This window comes from Oncorhynchus clarkii, chromosome 10, assembly GCF_045791955.1.
Source record: "Oncorhynchus clarkii lewisi isolate Uvic-CL-2024 chromosome 10, UVic_Ocla_1.0, whole genome shotgun sequence".
NCBI classification, from domain to species: domain Eukaryota; kingdom Metazoa; phylum Chordata; class Actinopteri; order Salmoniformes; family Salmonidae; genus Oncorhynchus; species Oncorhynchus clarkii.
This window is the reverse complement of record NC_092156.1, coordinates 53,751,613-53,775,373: the sequence shown is the minus strand read 5'-3', so window position 1 is coordinate 53,775,373 and position 23,761 is coordinate 53,751,613. Positions and strand designations below refer to the sequence as shown.

The 23,761-nt window shown below is 41.7% G+C and overlaps 2 protein-coding genes across 2 annotated transcripts; both read left to right on the top strand.

The window, feature by feature from the left end:
- Nucleotides 1-11,856, top strand: LOC139418784 (SPARC-like protein 1). Its single transcript, XM_071168483.1, has 11 exons — nt 1-246; nt 3,746-3,801; nt 3,913-3,978; nt 4,198-5,388; nt 5,681-5,792; nt 6,348-6,469; nt 8,675-8,795; nt 9,031-9,167; nt 9,536-9,684; nt 10,372-10,520; nt 10,769-11,856. Exons 2-11 carry the CDS (start codon nt 3,748-3,750, stop codon nt 10,795-10,797), a joined length of 2,130 nt encoding a protein of 709 aa, XP_071024584.1. The 5' UTR covers nt 1-246; nt 3,746-3,747; the 3' UTR covers nt 10,798-11,856.
- An 844-nt stretch (nt 11,857-12,700) lies between these two features.
- LOC139419658 (uncharacterized) lies at nt 12,701-20,344 on the top strand. The gene is made up of 8 exons (XM_071169642.1): nt 12,701-12,747; nt 13,030-13,065; nt 13,326-13,433; nt 14,468-14,647; nt 14,766-14,837; nt 14,990-15,064; nt 15,518-15,571; nt 19,890-20,344. The coding sequence occupies exons 1-8, from the start codon at nt 12,703-12,705 to the stop codon at nt 19,947-19,949; spliced, it is 630 nt and encodes a 209-aa protein (XP_071025743.1). The 5' UTR covers nt 12,701-12,702; the 3' UTR covers nt 19,950-20,344.
- Nucleotides 20,345-23,761: the final 3,417 nt, after the last annotated feature.

The window sequence follows — 23,761 nt, the reverse complement described above, 5'->3', positions numbered from 1 at the left end:
CCTGCTCGGCCATACTCAGTTGACTGCCTCCTCTGCTGTAGTCCACTGTCCACTGTCCACTGTTTCCTTTGACACAGAAGGCACAAAAGACGCTGAGAGGTGTGGTGTGTGTGTTGCTGGACAAAGCGTCAGTGTGCGAGAGACAGTGTGTGCACTTTCTTGGGTGAGATAGTACATTGTGTGTGTATGTGTGTTTGCGTCTGTGTGACACAGTCTCAAACCTCTCCTTGCAGCTGCCAACATCAGGTAACAACTTTTTCTTCTTCTCTCTTAGTTACATCCACTTGAAATTATCATTTTAAATTCCTTGAAGACACGTTTTGTCGTCACAAAAACAAATCCCTCTAAATCTGTCTTATTGAGGAAATTGACACTGGGGATGTGGTGGATATATATGAGATGAGTGATTTTGTGTTTTGTTTACTGCTAAATCAATCTGCTCAGATGTGTATTTTTTGTCCCCATTGCGTTGCATAGGGTGCTACTGCAGGATTGTTTTAGATGTTATGGACGTTTTAGACGTCTATGACTCAGATTTTACATTAGCATGCATGCTTTAGAGAGTGTTTCATGAAATTACTGGGTAAAAACAATTTTTTTTTCATACTTTAAAAACTTTACAAAGTTTGACCAAAGAGTAATAACCATTCATTTATGTAGCTAGTAAAACCGACAAAGACAACGTTCACATGATATTTATATCATTAGGCTAAAACAGAATCATCCTGTTTCAATCTCTTCCAAGTGATTTATCATTTTTGGCATGCAATATCTTCCCCCCCCCACCCCCTCGCATTGTCTCCAAACACAGGGACAAAAAGTTTGTGGACTTAGTCGACTCTCTTTCCTGTCTAGTAGCTTCTGCTGTTTGCTTTAGCGTCCACTGAACTCTCAATGTGACTTTTTGAGAGAAGGGTGCATCTCTGAAGGGAGAGTTTCACACTATGGAAACCGAGAGGGAGGGTGTTTTAGTTTTGTATTTAAACTTTATTTAAGTAATTTAAGAACAAATTCTTATTTACAATGACGGCCTACCCCAGCCAATGCTGGGTCAATTGCGCACAACCATATGGGACTCCCAATCATGGCCGGTTGTGCAACAGCCTGGAATTGAACCAGGGGCTGTAGTGACACCTCTAACACTGAGATGCAGTGACTTAGACCGCTGCACCACTCAGGAGCCCTAAAGAGACTCAAGATTTAAATGTTCTAAAGTTGGGGGAAATGGTTTGTCCATTGGTTTTGAACGATTGCATAATAAGGGATTGTCATTGCCCTTATCAGAGACCAAGGTGGACAAACCTCATGTCTGTCTTTGATATACAGTATGATAAAATCATTTGAATGGCCCATTTATACCCATAATTAAAGGGGCAATCTGCAGTTCAGACAATAACAAAGCGTTTACCCTGCCACTGATTTTTTTAAACAGCTGGTAGATACAGCTGGAAGATAGACAGAGCTATGGAAGCAAGGACTGACCATCCATGAGATATATAAAATATAATATTTTAGGTTCTGATGGGGTGCTACAATTAAACAAGGCATTAATAACTTATATTCTTCAAGAATCAATGGGTATATAACAATAATATAAAAGTACAAAAATGTATGTACTAATCACACTTTGCCGCTTTAAAGGCCCAAAACAGCTGTTTTTATCTCAATATCAAAACAAAGAAGCAAAAAACGATATCTCAAGCAAGAATTCTGCTAGGAATGTTTGGGAGTGGTCTGAGTGGAAGGGTTCCCTTTCAGTCGGTACTCTCGGTACAACACAACTCACTTTTGCGACTTTGATTGAAGAACTAAAATCACGCCTGACTAGGCTAATGAAATCCGTGCCTTTCTGAAAGCCCCACCTTCCACAGGTGATAACACTGTGGCTCGAATTCATTCTGAAATTATTTCACTCTTCACCTCAATGTGAGCAAGAACAATATGCTTCTACAAAAAAAAAAATATTGGAACATGAGACTATCTGACTTTGTGCCATCCAAACTGTCCCTTCATGGTCGATCAGTTTGTGAAAACTTGCAGTGTTGCGCACTAGTGGTCTTGGAGCCTGCTGTACCTATTGCGCCCACATGGGATTTAGCTCTGGTTTTGGAGGCATTGTGCCCCCTTTGAGCCTGGAGTTGGTGGATCTGAAGATCCTCTCCTACAAGAGCTCTCTGCTTATGGCTTGGGCTAAATGTGTTGGGGGCCTCCACACCTCATCCGTACATGGTTCCTGTACTCAGTTCACCCCTGGCGACTCTAAGGTGACGCTGTGTCCTAATGCGGCCTTCATGGTCATGACCTACACGTCTTTAGCCTCTGAGCTATTTTCCCTTTTCACCTCCTCCTTTTGCTTGTGAAGAGCAACAGAGGTTTCATGCTCTGTGTCCAGTACTAGCTTTATGCATGCCCTTTGAGTGGATCCGAGATATCTGATTATGTGACCAGATTTTTTCTGTTCAGCTAATCCAGCTCGTAGCAGGGCGCTCTCTGAGCAGCGTCTCTCCTTACTGACTTGTGTAGGTTTTCTCCCTGGCATGCAGCAGCAAGTGAGGGTTACTTAGCGGTGTACGCGCCCACTCGACCATGGGCCTGGCAGCATCTTGGCCATTATTTAAAGGATTGACTGTAGGGGATATTTGCGCTGCGGCAGGTTGGGCATCATCACACACGTTCGTGAGTTTTTATAGCTTGGATGTTTCGGCTCCCAGTGTAGCCCACAGTGCTTACAGCTGGGAAAGGAGAAGGTGTCCACAATACCAAGACTACTTTGCGGGTGGAGGTCTGGGTGGTCTGCCATGGGCCATTTCAGTTGGTGTCCATTGGTGCCGGCTTGGGGCGGGATTTCAATTCTCCATAGTTGTGTTGAACTGACATGGTTTGGTAGGTTACTTTCTAAATGTGATCCATTAAAGTTACTAGTTACCTGTCCAAAAGTGTATCAGTAACGTAACTCAACTTTTGGATTACCCAAACTCAGTAACATAATCTGATTACTTTCCTATTAAGAGACATTATTAGAAGACACAAAGTAATATTACCAATTGAACGACACCTATTGCAAGGTCAGTCAATGTTAGAGTTTAGATCGCCTTAAATGTATGTTGCAATTTACTCTATGTGCTAGATATGTTTCTTACCCATTGCTTTCTACTTCAATAGATAATTATACGATTAGGCTTTATCTTTATATTAAAAACAATTTATCTGTCAGATTTCTGGTAATTTCAGTTGATTAAATACCCTTTATCTTCAAGCATATGACTTGGAAATATTGATTAGATAAATAGTTTTACCTGAACATAAGCCAAAAACTAAGGACTTATTAGCCTACTCTGTTGTTTATATTTTTGTTGTCAAGGAGGACTGATAAAACCCATTGCTTCAAAACATTGTTGAAAAATAAATACTGCTGTCATGGAATGGCATGCCCTGAGCACTTCCAGGAAAATGGTTATTTGCATGTGAAAAATGTTCGCCCGGCCTGCTGTTTAAGTTTTTGTTGGTGACACTTTGATATCTCGATAACTTCAGTCTATTAAAAGTGCACAAGTTTGAGCATGTGTCCGTTAGGCCTATGGAAAAATATTAAATCAGCTCAAATTAGATTGAGCAATAACAAGTCCCACTCGTGGTATTCAATATGATACAAAACGAAGGAAAAAAGTAATTTGCCTGCACTGGTCCTTTAAACTTTATAAATACTAATAAATAACATATGCCATTGAATTTGATGTCATTATAGGTATGAAGACCCATTTACTGTTCTTTTGCCTATTGACCTCAGCATTTGCTGTGTCTGTAAGTACTGATAAATCCACTCTTGCTTTTTGATAAACAGCTTTTTAATAAAATAAATGAATAACCACAAGTCTAATGATATTTTATCAATAATTCCTTGCCATTCCCAAGGTCAAAGGCAAACCTCACGACAAACATCAAGCTTTATCCAAGTCCTCACACACAGCTAAAGAGAAGGTAAAGTGCATCCAACTCCTGTATTTTAAATAAATCTCTATAAAAACGGAACATTGACAAGGATTCCCCAGAAACTTTACCTTTCATTATTATATTATTATTTCATTTATGACAAAAGTTTGTCTAGAGGCTATATCTTTTGTTATATTTACAAAAGTTTTTCCAGAAACTTTTAATTTTTAGTTGTACTGACTTTTTACACTTCCCTTCCTGCTAAAGGACATTGTTCCAGATGAGGCCAATGAGGGGGAGGTCTTGCCAACTTTCATGACCTTTGAGTCTAGCAGTCAGGATCAGGAAGACGAGGACATGAGCTACGAGGACAATGCTAATGTTAATATGGGTCCCTCCAATGAGGAAGGGGTGTTCGAGGTGTCTGACAGTGGTGAGAGGAGCACCCCTGTCCTGCTGAGCGATAAGGCACTGGTGGACCTCCTCCAGGGGGAGTCAGAGGAAGAAGAGGTGGAAGAGGAGGAGGAGGAAGAAGAGGAGGAGGGAAAGATCGAGTCTGAGGAGACACAGTCTGAAGAGGAGGAGGGAGAAGAAGCGGAGGGAGACTTGGAAAAGGAGGAGGAGGATGAGGAGGTGATAGATGGGGAGGAGGAGGTGGATGTGGAGGCAGAGAAAGAGGCAGAAAAGGTGGAGGCGATGGCGGATGAGGAGGAGTCAGATGAGGATGAGGAGAAAGGAGAGGAAGAGGCAGAACCTGTGGTCGGGGACGGAGGAGTAAAGCAAGAGGCTGAAGTCGAAGAGACGTACAGCAACACCGAGCCGGAGATTCCAGAGGATCTGGACTACGCAGGCGACAGTGACAACACACAGCCCCTGGAAACCGAGCTTGAGGAAGGGAAATCCCTCGCCGAAGACGCCCAGCTCCTCTTAAATAAGGAAGAGGAGGCAAAGGTGGAGGAGAAAGAAGAACAAGTTAGCAAGGAAGATGAAATCCCCACTGCCACTGATGACTATGAGTCCCAGCAGGACATACAAGAAGCCGAGGCCTCTGAGAGCCAGGAAGTGCTCGGCCAGTACAAACTCCCTGAGGGAAGCAAGGACCAGCAGAAAGGTTCCAAGGACAATTCCCAAGAAAAGGGGAACAATAAAAAAGACGGAGACACAGACGCTGAACTCCAAGAGACAAAGAACAGTGTGGATCTTGATGGGACACATCTTTCTGTAGAAGGGGGAGAAGAGAAGGAGCAGAAGAACATAAACGAGAGCGCCAGTCACACCCTAGGCAAAGCTACGAAGCAGAGGAAGAACCAGAGGGTGAGGAAGCACCCCCCACAGAGGGATGAGGCCCCGCCAGGAGAAGGAGTCCCAGACCACCAGGGGGATGAGGGGGAGAAGGAGTACTACCGCACCACTGACAATGCTGTCTACAAGCCCAAGCGGAGAAGAACCGGGAAATGGGTAAAACTCATCACACATCGCCCATTAGCTATAATGCAATGTCATCCTAAAACCTCAACCTACATTGAACCATGTAACCCTTATATAAAGCTAGGCCCTTTTCTGTGAGTGACCTATTTGAAATTCAACCGATGGTCCATGGATGGATCTACTCTATTCTCAGAGCTTCCCAAAATTAGTGTATACAGTATGGGAAATAGGGTGTCATTTAAAATGCCCACATCTTATCTATTAACATCTGTGGGTGGTTTGTTGACCTCTATTGTGATTTCATCTTCTGTTTCCTACCCAGGCTCCTCTGGTGGGAATGAACCCGGTCCAGATCAGGGCGACAGTGGACCTCTACCCCAGCGCCAGGCCCTCTTTGGCGGCCAGCCTATACAGACCCCAAGCCTCCGCTGCCGGTAAGTGTCAATCTCAGCAAGGCACGCACACGCACACACGCACGCACGCACACACACACACACACACACACACACACACACACACACACACACACACACACACACACACACACACACACACACACACACACACACACACACACACACTAGGAATCTGCTGACTGGGCCCTTTCACTAACACTCCCAGAAGAATAGTGCCACTCCAATTCACCGCTGCTACCAAAACAAACCCCCCCCCCCGCCTCCGCTGGATTAAGGGTTCAATGAGAGAGCTCATGTTGAATTCGAGCACTGTGCAAACTCAAATGGCAATGGAATGCAGGGGGTAATGGCTGTGGTGGTAGTGCTGGTGTTTCCATTGACATCTATAACCACTGGAAAGTACATACTTGTTAATCATGATTAAGACTTGATTAAAACATTAATAATACATGAACATACAATAACTTAGTGAATCTAGCAGAAAATAAACAATAGTGTTATCACATCAATGTTCCACTGATATAAAATTCTAGGGCATGAGTGTGTTTAGACAACAAAAAAAATCTCTTTTAGACCCTTGTGAGAACTTCCGTTGTAAACGTGGAAAGACCTGCAAACTCAACGAGGAGAAGAAGCCTATGTGCGTGTGTCAGGAGCCTTCTGCCTGCCCACAGAGTGTCACTGACTATGATCATGTGAGTATGAACAGTGGTCATTGGGGTGGCCTGGGGGGGTTCAGAGTTCTGGATCATATGTGCTATACAGTATGTACTGCTGAGGAGCATGGGTTGAATCTGACCCACTGCTCTAGCACTTTCTCTCTCTACTCCTTCCTTTCTTTCTATCCTGTCCAATAAACGCAAACAATATGAAAGGAATTCCTTTAAACACATTTGGGAAGAGTTGCTATTATGGACAGGAACTGTGGGCAATTGAAATTGATAAGATCGGTACCACAGAACTATGCTGTTGTAAAAGTTAGGATTTGGATACGTCTTCTGATCCTACATCTGTAGTTCGAGGAAACTTGAAGGAAATACAGTGCCTTGCGAAAGTATTCGGCCCCCTTGAACTTTGCGACCTTTTACCACATTTCAGGCTTCAAACATAAAGATATAAAACTGTATTTTTTTGTGAAGAATCAACAACAAGTGGGACACAATCATGAAGTGGAACAACATTTATTGGATATTTCAAAAAATTTTAACAAATCAAAAACTGAAAAATTGGGCGTGCAAAATTATTCAGCCCCTTTACTTTCAGTGCAGCAAACTCTCTCCAGAAGTTCAGTGTGGATCTCTGAATGATCCAATGTTGACCTAAATGACTAATGATGATAAATACAATCCACCTGTGTGTAATCAAGTCTCAGTATAAATGCACCTGCACTGTGATAGTCTCAAAGGTCCGTTAAAAGCTCAGAGAGCATCATGAAGAACAAGGAACACACCAGGCAGGTCCGAGATACTGTTGTGAAGAAGTTTAAAGCCGGATTTGGATACAAAAAGATTTCCCAAGCTTTAAACATCCCAAGGAGCACTGTGCAAGCGATAATATTGAATTGGAAGGAGTATCAGACCACTGCAAATCTACCAAGACCTGGCCGTCCCTCTAAACTTTCAGCTCATACAAGGAGAAGACTGATCAGAGATGCAGCCAAGAGGCCCATGATCACTCTGGATGAACTTCAGAGATCTACAGCTGAGGTGGGACAACAATCAGTCGTATATTGCACAAATCTGGCCTTTATGGAAGAGTGGCAAGAAGAAAGCCATTTCTTAAAGATATCCATAAAAAGTGTCGTTTAAAGTTTGCCACAAGCCACCTGGGAGACACACCAAACATGTGGAAGAAGGTGCTCTGGTCAGATGAAACCAAAATTGAACTTTTTGGCAACAATGCAAAACGTTATGTTTGGCGTGAAAGCAACACCCTGAACACACCATCCCCACTGTCAAACATGGTGGTGGCAGCATCATGGTTTGGGCCTGCTTTTCTTCAGCAGGGACAGGGAAGATGGTTAAAATTGATGGGAAGATGGATGGAGCCAAATACAGGACCATTCTGGAAGAAAACCTGATGGAGTCTGCAAAAGACCTGAGACTGGGACGGAGATTTGTCTTCCAACAAGACAATGATCCAAAACATAAAGCAAAATCTACAATGGAATGGTTCAAAAATAAACATATCCAGGTGTTAGAATGGCCAAGTCAAAGTCCAGACCTGAATCCAATCGAGAATCTGTGGAAAGAACTGAAAACTGCTGTTCACAAATGCTCTCCATCCAACCTCACTGAGCTCGAGCTGTTTTGCAAGAAGGAATGGGAAAAAATTTCAGTCTCTCTATGTGCAAAACTGATAGAGACATACCCCAAGCGACTTACAGCTGTAATCGCAGCAAAAGGTGGCGCTACAAAGTATTAACTTAAGGGGGCTGAATAATTTTGCACGCCCAATTTTTCAGTTTTTGATTTGTTAAAAAAGTTTGAAATATCCAAGAAATGTTCTTCATGATTGTGTCCCACTTGTTGTTGATTCTTCACACAAAAATACAGTTTTATATCTTTATGTTTGAAGCCTGAAATGTGGCAAAAGGTCGCAAAGTTCAAGGGGGCCGAATACTTTCGCAAGGCACTGTATGCCAAGAATCTGGCTATGGTAGGTACAACCCTGACATGATATTCTAACAACGTTGGGGAGCTGTTGGTTTTGGCTATAATTGTATCTGCAGGCCCCTGTGTCCAAGACAGGTGCACTAGCCTCAGTCTGAATAGAGTTAACTCTATTGGAACTCTGTGATGCTTAGTTTCTTACCAAGAGCAGGATCACTACAATATCTTTAGCTGAAGCATTTCATTTGTTAAATCCACAACACATGAAGTAATGTATCTTTCATGCAGGTATGTGGAACTAACAATGTCACCTACGACACATCCTGTGAGCTCTTTGCCACCAAGTGCAACCTGGAAGGCAGCAAAAGAGGCCATAGACTTCACCTGGACTACACTGGACCCTGCAAATGTAAGACAGCTATAGTCAGACCACCTCTACCGTTTCTGACCAATACAGTATCTAATCTGAAATAACTACAGTATAACACTTTTTTTTCTCCATTTCTTCCTCTCCCTTTCGTTTTTCTTTCTCATTCTTGTCTGTTTCTCACTCTCTATTTAATTGTCTCATCTTACCTTGCCTCTCCCCCTTCCTCTCTTTCTCACTCTCTCTCTTTCTTCCACTACCTTGCTCTCTCTGTTAGTCATAGCACCATGTATGAATGGCGAACTGGTCCAGTTTCCTCTGCGTATGCGCGACTGGCTGAAGAACGTCTTGCTGCAGCTCTATGAACATGACTCCATGTCCCCTGGCTTCCTCACCCCCAAGCAACGCATCCGAGTGAGTAAATATCTTCTTTTTTTTCTCAAATAAATCGGAGAAAAAATAAACCTTGTATGGACACCCTTAAAGTTATGCTTACAATACGAGGGTAAAACATTACATTTAGACATACCATCTATAAAGGGGTTAGAAGTAGTTCATTGATAATTCCATTATTTATATTTTCAAAATAATTCATATTCATATAAAGGTGCTTTATGAAGTTTTAACCAACTGCGTTCTTAGGGATTAATAGTGTATATCTCAAAGCCCAAAAATCACCAGTGCCTCACAATTGATTTTCAAACAGCAATCTTGTTAGCACACGTTCATATTCAATCCAATACAATTTTATTATTCATGTGTGACCATAAATAATCTCCCAGGTGAGAAAGATCCACGAGAGTGAGAGGCGCCTCCACGCCGGCGACCACCCCATTGAGTTGCTGGCCCAGGACTTCGAGAAGAACTACAACATGTACATATATCCCGTGCACTGGCAGTTCGCTCAGATGGACCAGCACCCTTCTGACAGGTACAGTACTCCAGGAGAAAAATTATTTTGTTGTTGTTGTTGTCATAAAAAAAAAATGAAAAAGAAAAAGAACCTGCTTACGCCAAGTTTTCATTGAAATGCTTATGAGCTTCTGTAAAAAGTTACACGCCTAGTGCAGTAGGCCAGTATCATGGATGATGTCATACCTGCAGTCAAATCAGCAAGTAGTGATGCAGTCATAAATAATATTGAAGAAGTGTTGTTATATGTCTTTGATATGATTCAAGAGTGAATAGCTTCACTTGTAGCTGTTAACCTTCACAAGACATTCTGATTACGGCTCTCATTGTAATGTTGGTGAATCTGATTCAGATTACTTGTGAATCAGATACATGGTGGGTCTGAATCTAATATGTGATTAAGAATCAGTTTAACTGAAACTTTCACATTTGAGTTTACCTTAAAGGCCCATAGAGCGGGAAACAAAAGTGGAAGCGCGGCTGGGATATTCCTGAAATTAGTCCATTTGGGTAAATCTATTTCAGACTGTGTGTCAACCGTTTCTAGTTTTGGGTCAGACTTCCCAGACTCAACCCCCAATGGAATAAAACGGAGTGAAACAGGGAAGCTCTACTTGAAGAATGGGAGGCGCTTATTTTAGTTTTCTGTTCCAAAACGTTTTCCATTGCATAGGCTTATGAAAATGACACTGGTGTTCCTATCCAGGTTCCTGTCCCACTCTGAGCTGGCCCCCCTGAGGGTCCCGTTGGTCCCCATGGAGCATTGTACCTCCCGCTTCTTCCAGGAGTGTGACGCAGACAGAGACAAACAGGTGTCCTTCAGGGAGTGGGCCCACTGCTTCGGCATCAAGGATGGTAAGAGTGTGCAGTCTTATACAAAGTGAAGGCAATTCAATGACCAAAGAATGAGGCTTGACATGATGTTGCCAACGTTGTGATAGTTGTAGTAGTTAGATGGGAGTGAAGGAATGAATGCTGCGTTACTGTAGCTTACAGAAGGACCATGGTCATGTGCTTTCACACATGTTTGATAGTATGACCCTATATTGTAAACTCTTGTAAAGATGTAATCTTTTGTGATTTTCCATTTTCCCTCTCTGCAGAGGACATGGATGTCAACCTGCTCTTCTGAGTCCAATCAGTACCTCATCAAGCAACCAGCTTTAATAATCATTTAACAAGATCACCTTCAATTATGGCAGAACCACATACCTTAATTGGCAGAAGAGAGACTTGCGTTGATTTAAACTGTATGTTTTTCAATGTGCTCTGTAAAGTTAGACTGGTAGAACCAGCCTAATCGCTGTGTTCACCATTATATTCAACTTCACGTATCAGTCTGGAATTTCTCCTTATTGAAACTGTTTGAGCCTATGTCTGTAATGAGAAGCATTACTCAAAACCAAGTTGTCAGTGATGGGATCACCTTAAACCAATCAGAGGACTACCTAATTCAAAGCACAGGATTTTGGGGGTGGGTTTTCTGAGAGGACTCTGATTTGACCAGTCATTTCTTGGCTTGTCCTAAACTCCCATCTATTGGAGAAAGCCCAGGTGTATATGCAGTAAAACAGAATGGTGAACACAATAATCAGGTGGGTTCTACCATTCTACTGCAAAGTACAATTGATTAAAAAGTAAAAGTGAGAATGTCCTTCCATGTCTTAAGTCATATATGGAAGAGGAGGATAGTTCATGTTGTCTTAAATCAGACTAATCTAAAACAAATTTGGATCTATAAATATGTGGATGTTCTGTTCTACTGTATGTAGAGTATAGCTGATAGTGGTATTAGTAGAGTAAGTTTTTAGCAATTAACAATGATATTAGTGTTATGAACACATTCCAAGAGGGGGAAAGTTTACGAGTGCTTTTTAGTAGATGACTGACTACAAAACAGAAATTGACTTCTATGCAGGTGAGACCGATCACTTTACTTTTTGACCAAAATATTACAGTATTCATTTTAAACATTTAAGTGGGAGCGTAACAATATTTTTTTTGGTATGAAAACCATTTGTAATTGACTGTCAAAATAAATTGAGCTGTCAAAAGGAGAAGTAATGGAGTAATGGAGTAGAACATGTGATGTTGACAGTATTACTAAGAGTTGAATGCTGCAACAGTTTTATTTGTTTTGCCAGATATAGCTACTTTACTAACCTTTCTAATAAAAGTAATGTTGACCTCATCGGATCTCATCACATTCCTGTTTGATTGTTTTACTTTATGCACAATTGGATTGAAGGTAACTTTATTGATCCCCAGGGGGAAATTGTCATCAATAAAGTTATTTCATGCACCATAACAAAATTGATACAACGAAGAGAAACCACTCCGGTATTTATTATTTAGGTTACACTGAAATACACTCAACCCTTCTTTATATTCTTATATGATAATTTGTACTGTGCAATGACATAATTGGGAAGTAACTGTAATAAATTGTGGTTGGTGATGTCACTTTCACGTCAGTGTTGACGTTTTGTCTTTTCTAGTTTGCATGAAAATAATGACAGGCATCTATTTTACACAGCCACCACAGGCAAACAGTTGACTCATCCAACAAAGGCTTATAATAAGGACATAATCGTAATATGATAATATGGTTCAGATTCATGGTTTGGGTTTGCAATGCAGGTGATTTTGAATAAAGCCCTCTTTGGGTCAACAAGCCACAATTGTGTGGTCTGTCAGATGGGGAGGATGACTGTGCATGTTGAGATCAACATTTAGATCTGCATTCTGATTGGACTGTTACCAGTGGACATGGAGGAAGGGGCTCTTTATAAGAGTGAAACTAGAAACAACGTGTCATCTCCAGAAGTGTCTTTGTGAGCTGAAAAACTGCCGTCCTTCACAGAGGTATGACAGATGACAACTTAACCATTTTCATGGAACAGCCTTCATGCAATTTAATCCAATTTCATGTACTTGTTTTGTGTTTATTGAATCTTCATGACACTGGGTTATTGCTCCTATCGGTTATATGAGATGCTTTTCTGATTTTCTTTTTTGTATGGTAAAGCAGAGCAACATGTTTTGTATGCTGTGGATCGTCTTTCAGACAATGTCTCTCCTGGTAAGACATATTTAAATATGTATTCAACACTGTAGCTACTACAGCGTCCAGACCTGGGTTCAAATACTTGGAAATCCTTTCAAATACTTTGAGCGTTTGCTTGAGGTTGTTAGTAGTGCCAGATTTGGCACTTTCAGAATCAAGGTTTCCAGTTTTGGGACTTTTCTAATTTAATTTAGCTAGGCAAGCTCAAACAGGCACAAAGTATTTGAAATAATTTTTTCAAGAATTTGAAACCCAGGTCTAATAGCGTCCACTGTGCTTTCCTGGTTTCATTTATAGGTGGAAGCTGGAGGACAGTCTTCAGGTAGTGGTGAGGTATTGTGTGTTTCTTAAACATCTTAACAATAAGATATTGTTGATAAAATCGTCTTAACATACATTAACTTTCTGAGCTTCTTTACAATCGCTGAGAGTCACTTTTACCATAATGTTATAGACACATACATACAATATAGTACACAGCAATGTCTCAATACATATACAGCATAAAGAAACAGTGTGGACAGTATGACTCAGTGAGAGAAGTTAAGGCATTATGGGCAAAGTAATAGGATAATGTGCATTACTCTTCCCAGGCTGGTGGTGGCAATGGAGGAGTTGTGAATGGAGGCATGGTCGTTAACGCTGTTAAACCAGGGGTTATGAATGGGCTTGTCTTAAATGGGCAAACCTTTCTGGCACAGGTACGTACGTATACAGTGTGGGGGGTTCAAACGTGTCCCTGCGCTGCAACACAGACATATCAGCTATATATTTCATTACATAGGTTTTTGTTAGGGGATTGCAAACAAACTTACTAGAGAGTAAACTAACATGGTCCAAGCACACCAAGACAGTCATGAAGAGAGCATGACAAAACTTATTCTCCCTCAGGAGACTGAAAAGGTTTGTCATGGGTCCTCAGATCCTCAAAAGGTTCTACAGCTGCACCATTGAGACCATCCTGACTGGTTGCATCACTGCCTGGTATGGCAACTGCTCAGCCTCCGACCGCAAGGCGGGTAGTGGGTAGTGCTAATGGCCCAGTACATCACTGGGGCCAAGCTTCCTGCCATCCAGGACATCTATACCAAGCGGTGTCATCTGAAGGCCCTAAAAATTGTCAAAGACTCCAGCCACCCTAGTCATAGACTGTTCTCTCTGCTACCGCACGGCATGCAGTACTGGAGCGCCAAGTCTAGGTCCAAGAGGCTTCTTAACAGCTTCAACCCCCAAGCCATAAGTCTCCTGAACACCTAATCAAATGGCTACCCAGACTATTTGCATTCTCTGTTGTTATCATCTATGCATAGTCACTTTAATAACTCTACCTTCATGTACATATTACCTCAACTAACCAGTGCCCCATCACTGACTCTGTACCAGTACCCCCCCTGTATATAGTCTCGCTATTGTTAATTTACCACTGCTCTTTAATTACTTGTTACTTTTATTTATTTTTCTTATATATTTGAAACTGCATCGTTGGTTATGGGCTCATTTCCCTGTAAGGTTGTACCTGTTGTATTTGGCGCATGTAACCAATAAAATGTGATTTGATTTGAACATTTGATTTGATTTGAGAGTCATATAGACGATGCACGGGTGCTGCAGTACAGGCATTTTAAAAAGTAACTTTTGAACCAGAGCATTTGTACTATGGGCTACCTCTCTAACATGTCATATTTCCAATGTAAACTGTTTCTCCTGGTCCAAACTATTCTTATTGGCCAAACAGGTGTTACCAGTTGGTGGATCATTACTTATTCAACAACCGGGTGCACTTGGTCAGGCCGCCATGCCCCAGCTGGTCCCCATTGGTGCACTTCAGCAGGTTGGGGCACTTCCTGTAGGACAGGCGGGAGCAGCCAATGGAGTGCCACTACAACAAGGACAGCTTCCTCAACTAGCCAATAGGGTTTGTCTCCTTTGTCCAACTTTGCTTCTCTAACACTTACCAGAAGCCTAGAGATATCAGGAGAATCTATTGAAAATAATCAGTGTTACAGTGTGACTGTTTAAACATATCTTTGCAGGTTGTACCATTATTTGCAGTTCTGCCACAGGCAAATGGCATCGGAGGCCCCCAGGCCCCAATGTTGATGCAGGTATATCATTACTGTTGTATCAGTAGTATGTCTTGTATGTTTATGTTTTGTAGATATCTCAACGCACCAAATACATCCCATTTAACGGTGCCCACACTTTGATGTCAATGACCCATGACGGTGATTCTGTCTTTTTCATCGTCTCCTGTCAGATTATTCCTGTGGGTGGAGGAAACAACCTTCAACAGCCAGCGGCTGGAGGGAAGGCAAGGAAAGCTAGAGTCAAGGTAACATGATGGGCCACCTCTACTCATTAGTCATAAAGTTGCGGGCACTAAAAAGTTCCCCAGGCTGACTGTGCAAAGCGCAGATGGCGGAAGTAGGTTGCTCTGTGGTATTAGTAGAACAATTGCCACAATGCAAGCGTGTGCAACACGGCACTAAAATATTCTAGCAATACATAAATATAAAACCCTGTGCACTGGAGCACGCTTACTGTAGATCCAGGTGCTGGTTTTGGCAGGAACAACTACTCCAGTATCCAATAGGATAGTTTGGCGTAAGTATAGTAGTAGTTCGTCACAAAAACATGTACTTTGGCACCAGATTTTAAAAACATTTTAGTGCTCGCAACTGTAGATTACACAGATTACATCACAGTCACAAAGCAACGTATTATGTATCTTGATATACCTTTGTAAGAGTTTCACCTGCTCTCTCATTTTAAATCCCCTTCACAGCATTCAGTCCCTTTTCATGGAATGCCCACATCAACAAGAACAGATACTCCACTGGTATATTCTCAGTTATTCCTCCTCTTCACTTCATTTCTGACAGTGGGATTGCCTTTATAACCCTCATCATGTATTTGAAAGAATTGCCCTCAAATACAGGTACATTTCACTCATTTCCATATTATCAAGGCAGCTCTCAAATGAACCTTTATCCATTATTCACATTTTAATCACATTCTCATGAAACATGAGACAACTCATGTGGCCTTATGGTTAGGGCACAGAGTCTCTAAACCCAGAGGCCAACATCGAGAGACATCCGGGAACGCTTGTGAAAAAGACCAAGCAGACCAGGCCGGGGTTTGAGAAGTCAATGAGAGAGAAGTCAATTTATTTTTGATTTTCTCAAAATGTAAATGACAACATAGATTCGAGCCAATTTCTTAAGTAATTGAACATTATTACTCCAACCTTGCGGGAGTGACAAATAGACTCATTGTCATTTTTGTCAAAAACAACTTTATATCGAAGGAGTGCCTTTGATTTGACAGCCTGCACATGCATAGTTCGACGCAAGAAGGCTGTTAGACCCGATTACGTGTTTCTGAGCATGAGTTTAGCTAGCCAATGTCGCCATGACATCGACTACAAGTGTGATCGGAGATTTCTATTGGGGAAGCAGTATCTGTCTAACTTTATACTGTACTGTCTGTGGTTAGAGTGTCTAATCTGAGATTGGAAGGGTGGGAGTTCATCCCCCGGTCAAGTCATACCATACATAAAATAGCGCCAACAGAGATGGTCGCCTCGCTTCGCATTCTTAGGAAACTATGCATAATTTAGTTTTTTTATGTAATATTTCTTACATTGTTACCCCAGGAAATCTGGGTCTCATTACATACAGCCGGGAATAAATATTGGATATAAGAGCAACGTCAACTTACCAACAATACGACCAGGAATACGACTTTCCCGAAGCGGATCCTCTGTTTGGACCACCGCCCAAGACAATGGATCTGATCCAAGTAGTCGACCCAAAACAACGGCGCCACAGAAGGGGCAGATAGAGCGGCCTTCTGGTCAGGCTCCGTAGATGTCCACATCTCTCACCACTCACGAGTATACTACTCGCCTTCCAGAGAGACATCAGAGATTGTAACATTCTCTGTGTCACGGAAACATGGTTCTCTCGGGATATATTGTCTGAATCGGTTCAGCCACCGGGCTTCTCCATGCATTGTGGCGACAGAGATAAACCCCTCTTTGGGAAGAGGAAGGGCGGGGGTGTATGATTTATGATTTATGACTCATGGTGTAATCATAACAACACACAGGAACTCAAGTCCTGCTCACCCGACCTAGAATTCTTTACAATCAAATGCCGGCCATTTTACCTACCAAGAGAATTCTCGTCAGTTATAGTCACAGCTGTGTACATTCCCCCTCAAGCAAACAACAAGACGGCCCTCAAGGAACTTCACTGGACTCTATGTAAACTGGAAATCATATATCTGCATTTATTGTACTTGGGGATAAATACAATTTGAGAACAAGGCTACCTAAATTCTATCAGCATATTGATTGTATGACTTGCAGAGCTAATACTCTCGATCACTGCTACTCTAACTTCCACGATACATACAAAGCCCTCCCTCGCCCTCCCTTCAGCAAATCCAACCACGACGCCATCTTGCTCGTTCCGTCTTAAAGGCAGAAACTCAAACAGGATGTACCAGTGACGAGAACCATTCAACGCTGATCTGACCATTCGGAAGCCACGCTTTAAGATCGTTTTGATCACGCGGACTGGAATATGTTCCGGTCAGCCTCAGAGAACAACATTGACCTATATGCTGACTTAGTGAGTGTGTTTATTAAGAAGTGCATTGGAGATGTTGTACCCACTGTGACTATTGAAACCTAACCTAACCAGAAACTGTGGATGGCGGCATTCGCGCAAAACTGAAAGCACGATTCACTGCATTTAACCATGGAAAGAGGTCTGGAAATTTGGCTAAATTTAAATAGTGTAGTTGTTCCCTCCGCAAGGCAATCAAACTAATCAAGTGAAAAATCGGTACAGGGACAAGGTGGAGTCGCAGTTAAATGGCTCAGACATGAGGCATATGTGGCAGGGTCTACAGGAAGTTATGGACTACAAAAACAAATATAGCCACGTCACGGTCACCGATGTCACGCTCCCAGACAAACTAAACACATTCTTTGGCCGCTTTGAGGAATGTACAGTGCCACCGCTAGAAAAGACTGCATCCACCCCCCTCTCCTTCTCCGTGGCTGACGTGAGTAAAACATTTAAACTTGTTAACCCTCGAAAGGCTGCTGACCCAGACAGCATCCCTAGCCGTGTCCTCAGAGCATGCACAGACCTGCTGGCTGGTTTGCTTAAGGACATGTTCAATCGCTCCCTATCCCAGTCTGTTGTCCCCACATGCTTCAAGATGGCTACCATTGTTCCTGTACCCAAGAAGGCAAAGATAACTGAACTAAATTACTATCACCCAGTAGCACTTACTTCTGCCATCATGAAGTGCTTTGAGAGGCTAGTCAAGGATCATATCACCGACACCTTACCAGCCACCCTAGACCCACTTCAGTTTACATACCGCGTCAACAGCTCCACAGATGACGCAATTGCAATCACACTATTCCATCTGGACAAAAATAATACCCCCCAAGCTCATCATCAAACTGGAGGCACTGGGTCTCAACCCCGCCCTGTGCAAGAGGGTCCTGCACTTTCCGACGGGCTGCCACCAGGTGGTGAAGGTAGGAAACAACATCTCCACTTTGCTGACCCTCAACACTTGGGGCCCCACAAGGGTGTGTGCTCAGCCCTCTCCTGTACTCCCTGTTCACCCACGGCTGCATGGCCATGCACGCCTCCAACCCAATCATCAAGTTTGCAAATGACACAACAGTAGTGGGCCTGATCACCAACAACAACAAGACAGCCTACGGGGAGGAGGTAAGGGCACTCGGAGTGTGGTGTTAGGAAAACAACCTCTCACTCAATGTCAACAAAACAAAGGAGATGATCGTGGACTTCAGCAAACAGCAGAGGGAGCACCCCCCTATCCACATCGAAGTGACAGCAGTGGAGAAGGTGGAAAGTTTTACTTTCCTCGGCGTACACATCACAGACAAATTGAAATAGACTACCCACAAAGACAGTGTGGGGAAGAAGGTGCAACAGTGCCTCTTCAACCTAAGGAGGCTGAAGAAATGTGGCTTGTCACCCAAAACCCTGACAAACTTTTACAGATGCACAATCGAGAGCATCCTGTCAGGCTGTATCACAGCCTGGTACGGCAACTGCACCGCCCTCAACCACAAGGCTGTTCAGAGAGTGGTGCGGTCTGCACAACGCATCACCGGGGTCAAACTACCTGCCCTCCATCACACCTACAGCACCCGATGTCACAGGAAGGCCAGATCATCAAGGACAATATCTACCCAAGCCACTGCCTGTTCACACAGCTATTATCCAGAAGGCGAGGTCAGTACAGGTGCATCAAAGCTGGGACCAAGAGATTGAAAAACAGCTTCTATCTCAAGACCATCAGACTGCTAAACAGCAATCACTAACTCAGAGAGGCTGCTGCCTACATTGAGACCCAATCACTGGACACTTTAATAAATAGATCACTAGTCGCTTTAAATAATGCCACTTTAAATAATGCCACTTTAATCATGTTTACATATCTTACATTACACTCATATCACATGTATATACTGTATTTTATACCAACTACTGAACCTTGCTGATGCTGCTCGGCCATCGCTCATCCTTATACTTATATGTACATATTCTCATTCACCCCTTTAGATGTGTGTGTATTAGGTAGTTGTTGGGGAATTGTTAGATTACTTGTTAGATATTACTGCACCGTCGGAACTCGAAGCACAAGCATTTCACCACAACCACATTAACCTCTGCTAACCAGAAACCAATAATATTGGATTTGATTTGACCAAATACTCTAAAAATTGGACCTGATGCCTCTCTTCTTGACACTCAGCATTAAGGAAATGTATTGGGGGCAAGGCCTTGCAACAAATAGCGTTTGTACATGCAAAAGACTAGAGTCTTATAAATCAAATTGCCTCATGCTACGGAATCAGGACATAGTGTAGTCTCTTGCCCCTATGGGCCATTCCGGCTCAGACAAGGCTTACTTGCCCAATGTGTACTTCATGAAACATGCATTCTAATGAAACATACGTTTAAATCCTATACGTCACTAATAAATTCAGGTTGTAGCTATACATGTTTTGTTAATATAACACTTGTGATAACAATAACAAATGTACAAAGTAGCTAATAATGCTTCTATCATGTTTCCATTTTGCCCATCAGACCAAGGTGATTGCTGGGGAGGTGGAAGAATCCTCCGGCTCTGACACCAGTGAATGCTGAAGTGAGGCTGAGCCTCTGAAACCTGGACAGCATTCTAACTAGGGTTGCACATTTCTAGTAACTGGGACTTCTGGAAAGTGTGAAAGTTACCAGAATCTTGCAACCGAAAATAAAGTATTTAAACTGTAATACCAGAATCTCATCAAATTGCCAATTCCAGATGACAAATTACCTCTACTGGCAGGTTGTTCAATTCCCGGGTGCGCCACTACAACTTGTTGTGTTGCCCGCTTGTTTGTCTCCCCATCTTACTTCAAAATCTATCTCTGAATAAACGTTATGAAAGAAAAGTGGAATTCCAGTCTCCTTTGACCAAAACTAAAACTAGATTAACAGGCTGACTATCTCGACTGTGTGTCCATTTCCATGTTTTGTAACGGCGTTCCCGATGCACTGGAAATGTTGTTACCACAGCTGATGTCTTTGAATAAATTATTAAACAGATGGCAATCTTTGAAAGTTGTATCTCTCCATGTCCTGCAATCTAATTGCCATTCATTCTCTATTAAACTATTGTGATTGATAATTACACACATAATTGACCATTGACCAGAAACAACAACTGCTTTCTTGGGAATATGGGAGAGATCTAGATAGGTATTGTTCATTTGGTGTTGGATAGGAAATTCCCCAAGACTCATAGATGGCTGAATGAAACACCACTGGTGTTTAAGCCCCATAAATTCTCACTAAATGCCAACACAACACAACAGCCCATAATACAACACAAGACTGGCAATATAAACGCCTGGTTGATGAGGGTAAAAACTTTACAGAACATTCAGATAGATAGAAATGTATTGTATAGATCAGACAACGGCTCAGTTGTACCGAGAAGGGTATTAAAAATGTCAGGTGGACCCTTGCAACCAAGAACTGTATGTGAGTTGATAAAAATTCTGATAAAAGTATTTATCCCTTTTTTGGAACATGTATATCACAACAAGAGTGTCATTATTGAAATATCGTGTCATCACACCAGTGGCGTAGGCAGAAATATGTTAATTGCAGTGCCAGCAAAAATGTTGGTTCTATTATCATAATAGCACACACAATAAACCATCCAACATGTGATTTTGCATCACAGACCAAATAGTATTGTAGGCTTACGTAAATCCATGACGGTTGCATTTAACATACGACACACATAGACCTACACATAACAAACCATAGGCTTATAATTAATAGTCTATGAGACTAGAACATAATGCCCTGACACAACAGTAATAATCACAATAGGCATGGCAACCTCTCACTGGCTTAGCGACCAGGAGATAGTAGACCAAGCTAGACTAGGCTAGGCTAAGCTCAGCGACCAGTAGATAGTAGGCTAGGATAGGCTAGGCTAGCCTCAGCGACCAGGAGATAGTAGGCCAGGCTAGGAGGCCACAAATGTAACCATTCAACACTAGGAGAGCCGAGAGCGTCATATTGACTCAAAGCAAATTTTCCTAAATAAGTCTAACACACTATCATTGTTAGTATCTTAATATCACAAGCAGAATTGGTGTTATAAGCAGTTTTATGAGGACATAAAGCACATTAACATATTTAAACTCAAAATATGCCATTCTGTTCTTTGAAATGCATTTTTTAAATTAATAAATCAATTCCTTTAAGACCTGCCCTTAACAAATTAATAATAAATTATCTTTGTTTATTTAATGGATTTTAACACTTGAATTCTGGTGTTTTAGTCATATTTATTTTACATAAATTACATAAACTAATGAAAATGCTATTGTTTTCTTTCAAATCGATTTTATTTTGTATTCTAATGCTACGTATGACCTTCATAAACAAAACCAAACGATTCCGATAGCAAAAATGAAATGTATTTACTAGACTGCTGACTTTCAAAAGACACGTCATTGGCCCGAAGGGGGGTCCAACGAGGCCAGGCTTTTCTAATGTAAATGTTAATAATTACTGGCACGGAGGCCAATCAAAGTAGATCAGGTTTGAATTAGGTTGCATGCTGTATATTTAACACCATCAAAGGACACTTAAACTATAGCCTAACAGTATGCTAATACACATAATAACAGGTCATAGCCTACATAGACTAAAATAGTGGTCACCAACCTTTTCTTAGTCGAGATCACTTCATAAAAATGCAAGCCAAGTGCAGTTCTCTGCTGGGCTCGGGAAATCCAGTTTGCCTACAATGTATTTTGTGAGATCAATTAAATTATCAATAGCCTATATAGGGGCCTAACTATAGTGCATGGGTGGAGAAGTACAGGGCAAAATTATATTTCCAATTAAATTAAATTAAATTCGGGGCACCCCAGATAGCATATGATAGCCAAATGTGTAGCATCGCAGGAAATTACCTTTACAAATGTAGCATTTTCTCTCAGCCTCATGACAAATTGTGAACCAAAGTACGAGATGCTTATAGGAGAAAATCCAATTTCTCTTGAGAGTTCTTACATTTCTTAAAGGCCTTATACCTTGCTTGAATAGATTCCAGAATCGTATGATTAAACCAAGGGCTCGATCTCTGCTTTACTCTGACCTGTCCAGTGGGAGCCATCACATTAACCACATCAAGGAATCTATATTAAAAGGCTTCCCAGACACTGTCTACCCTTACACTGTCCAGCACAAGTGATCAGTCAATTTGACCCTCTTGCTTCCTAAGCATTTCCACACAGTATGTTTTGAGTGCTCTGATTCGAACAGTTTTGTGGCACTTAAATAGTGCATATATATAAAAACTACTTGGGCAAAATGTTTAAAAAAATATTACTATTACTCTATGGAATGAACAAGCTGCACATGCTTTCCTACGACAGTGAAGTTCACATGCTGCATTATGAACTTTCCCTGACCATTCATTCATGAACCCACAAATATGTCACTAAGATGTTTCACATTTTCAGTAAGATGTTCAAGACAAACACAAGCCGCAATGGCCATGTTGACTATGGAGTGAACCATAGTGTGGGAAATATTTTACACAAACAAACTTATTATACAATATTTCCTGACATTTTTGGACAATATTCTAACTGTTTTTCAGTGTGTGTGTATAACCAAAAAGGATCAGTCATTAGTCGTAACATATCATTAAAAAAAACAAAGCAGGGACATTTGGTCTCAGACCTCACAAACGACATGACATACAATAATCCCAATACAGCCGCAGACTCACCTAGGTGGTATTTACCTGTAATACTGTAGTCGGGTACACCAATCCCAGACAACCTAAGAGCTGCATGACACCATTCCCATCCAACCACAAAGGAGAAGGGTCATAACTAAGCATGGGTCCTGTGAACATGTGCGTACTTGTAGGGCTGTTACAGCACGAGAAAGAAAATAGTCCGTTTAAGATTTAGCAGTAGCACAAGTCTGTTCACACTCTCTTTAGGAAGCAATTTAGGAAGCATTTACCCTGCTTAAGGAGTACATTTGTTAAAACCACAACAATTGTGATAGTGAAAATAGTTACAGGTATTCAGAAGCAATCTACAGTCATATTATGTTGATTTGCGTTCTTAGATTCTTTACCCATATGGATTTAATTCTTTACTTAGCTCACGGGCCTCCATGATTACAACCTGGTTGCTTAATCTGTTTGTGACCTTTCATGGTCCTACTGCGGTCACTAGTGGTCACTTAGTAATATTTGGAACAATGGTCAATGGTCTTATTTTGGGGACCAGGTATTGGAGTCATTGAAGACTAAAACCACACAATGCCTTTGGCTTTATCTTAATTGGGTAACTCCTGTTATTATGGGCATCAGGTGACCAACATGAAGATTTCTAATTTCTGGGCTCTGTTCTAATTGGTTGCTATAG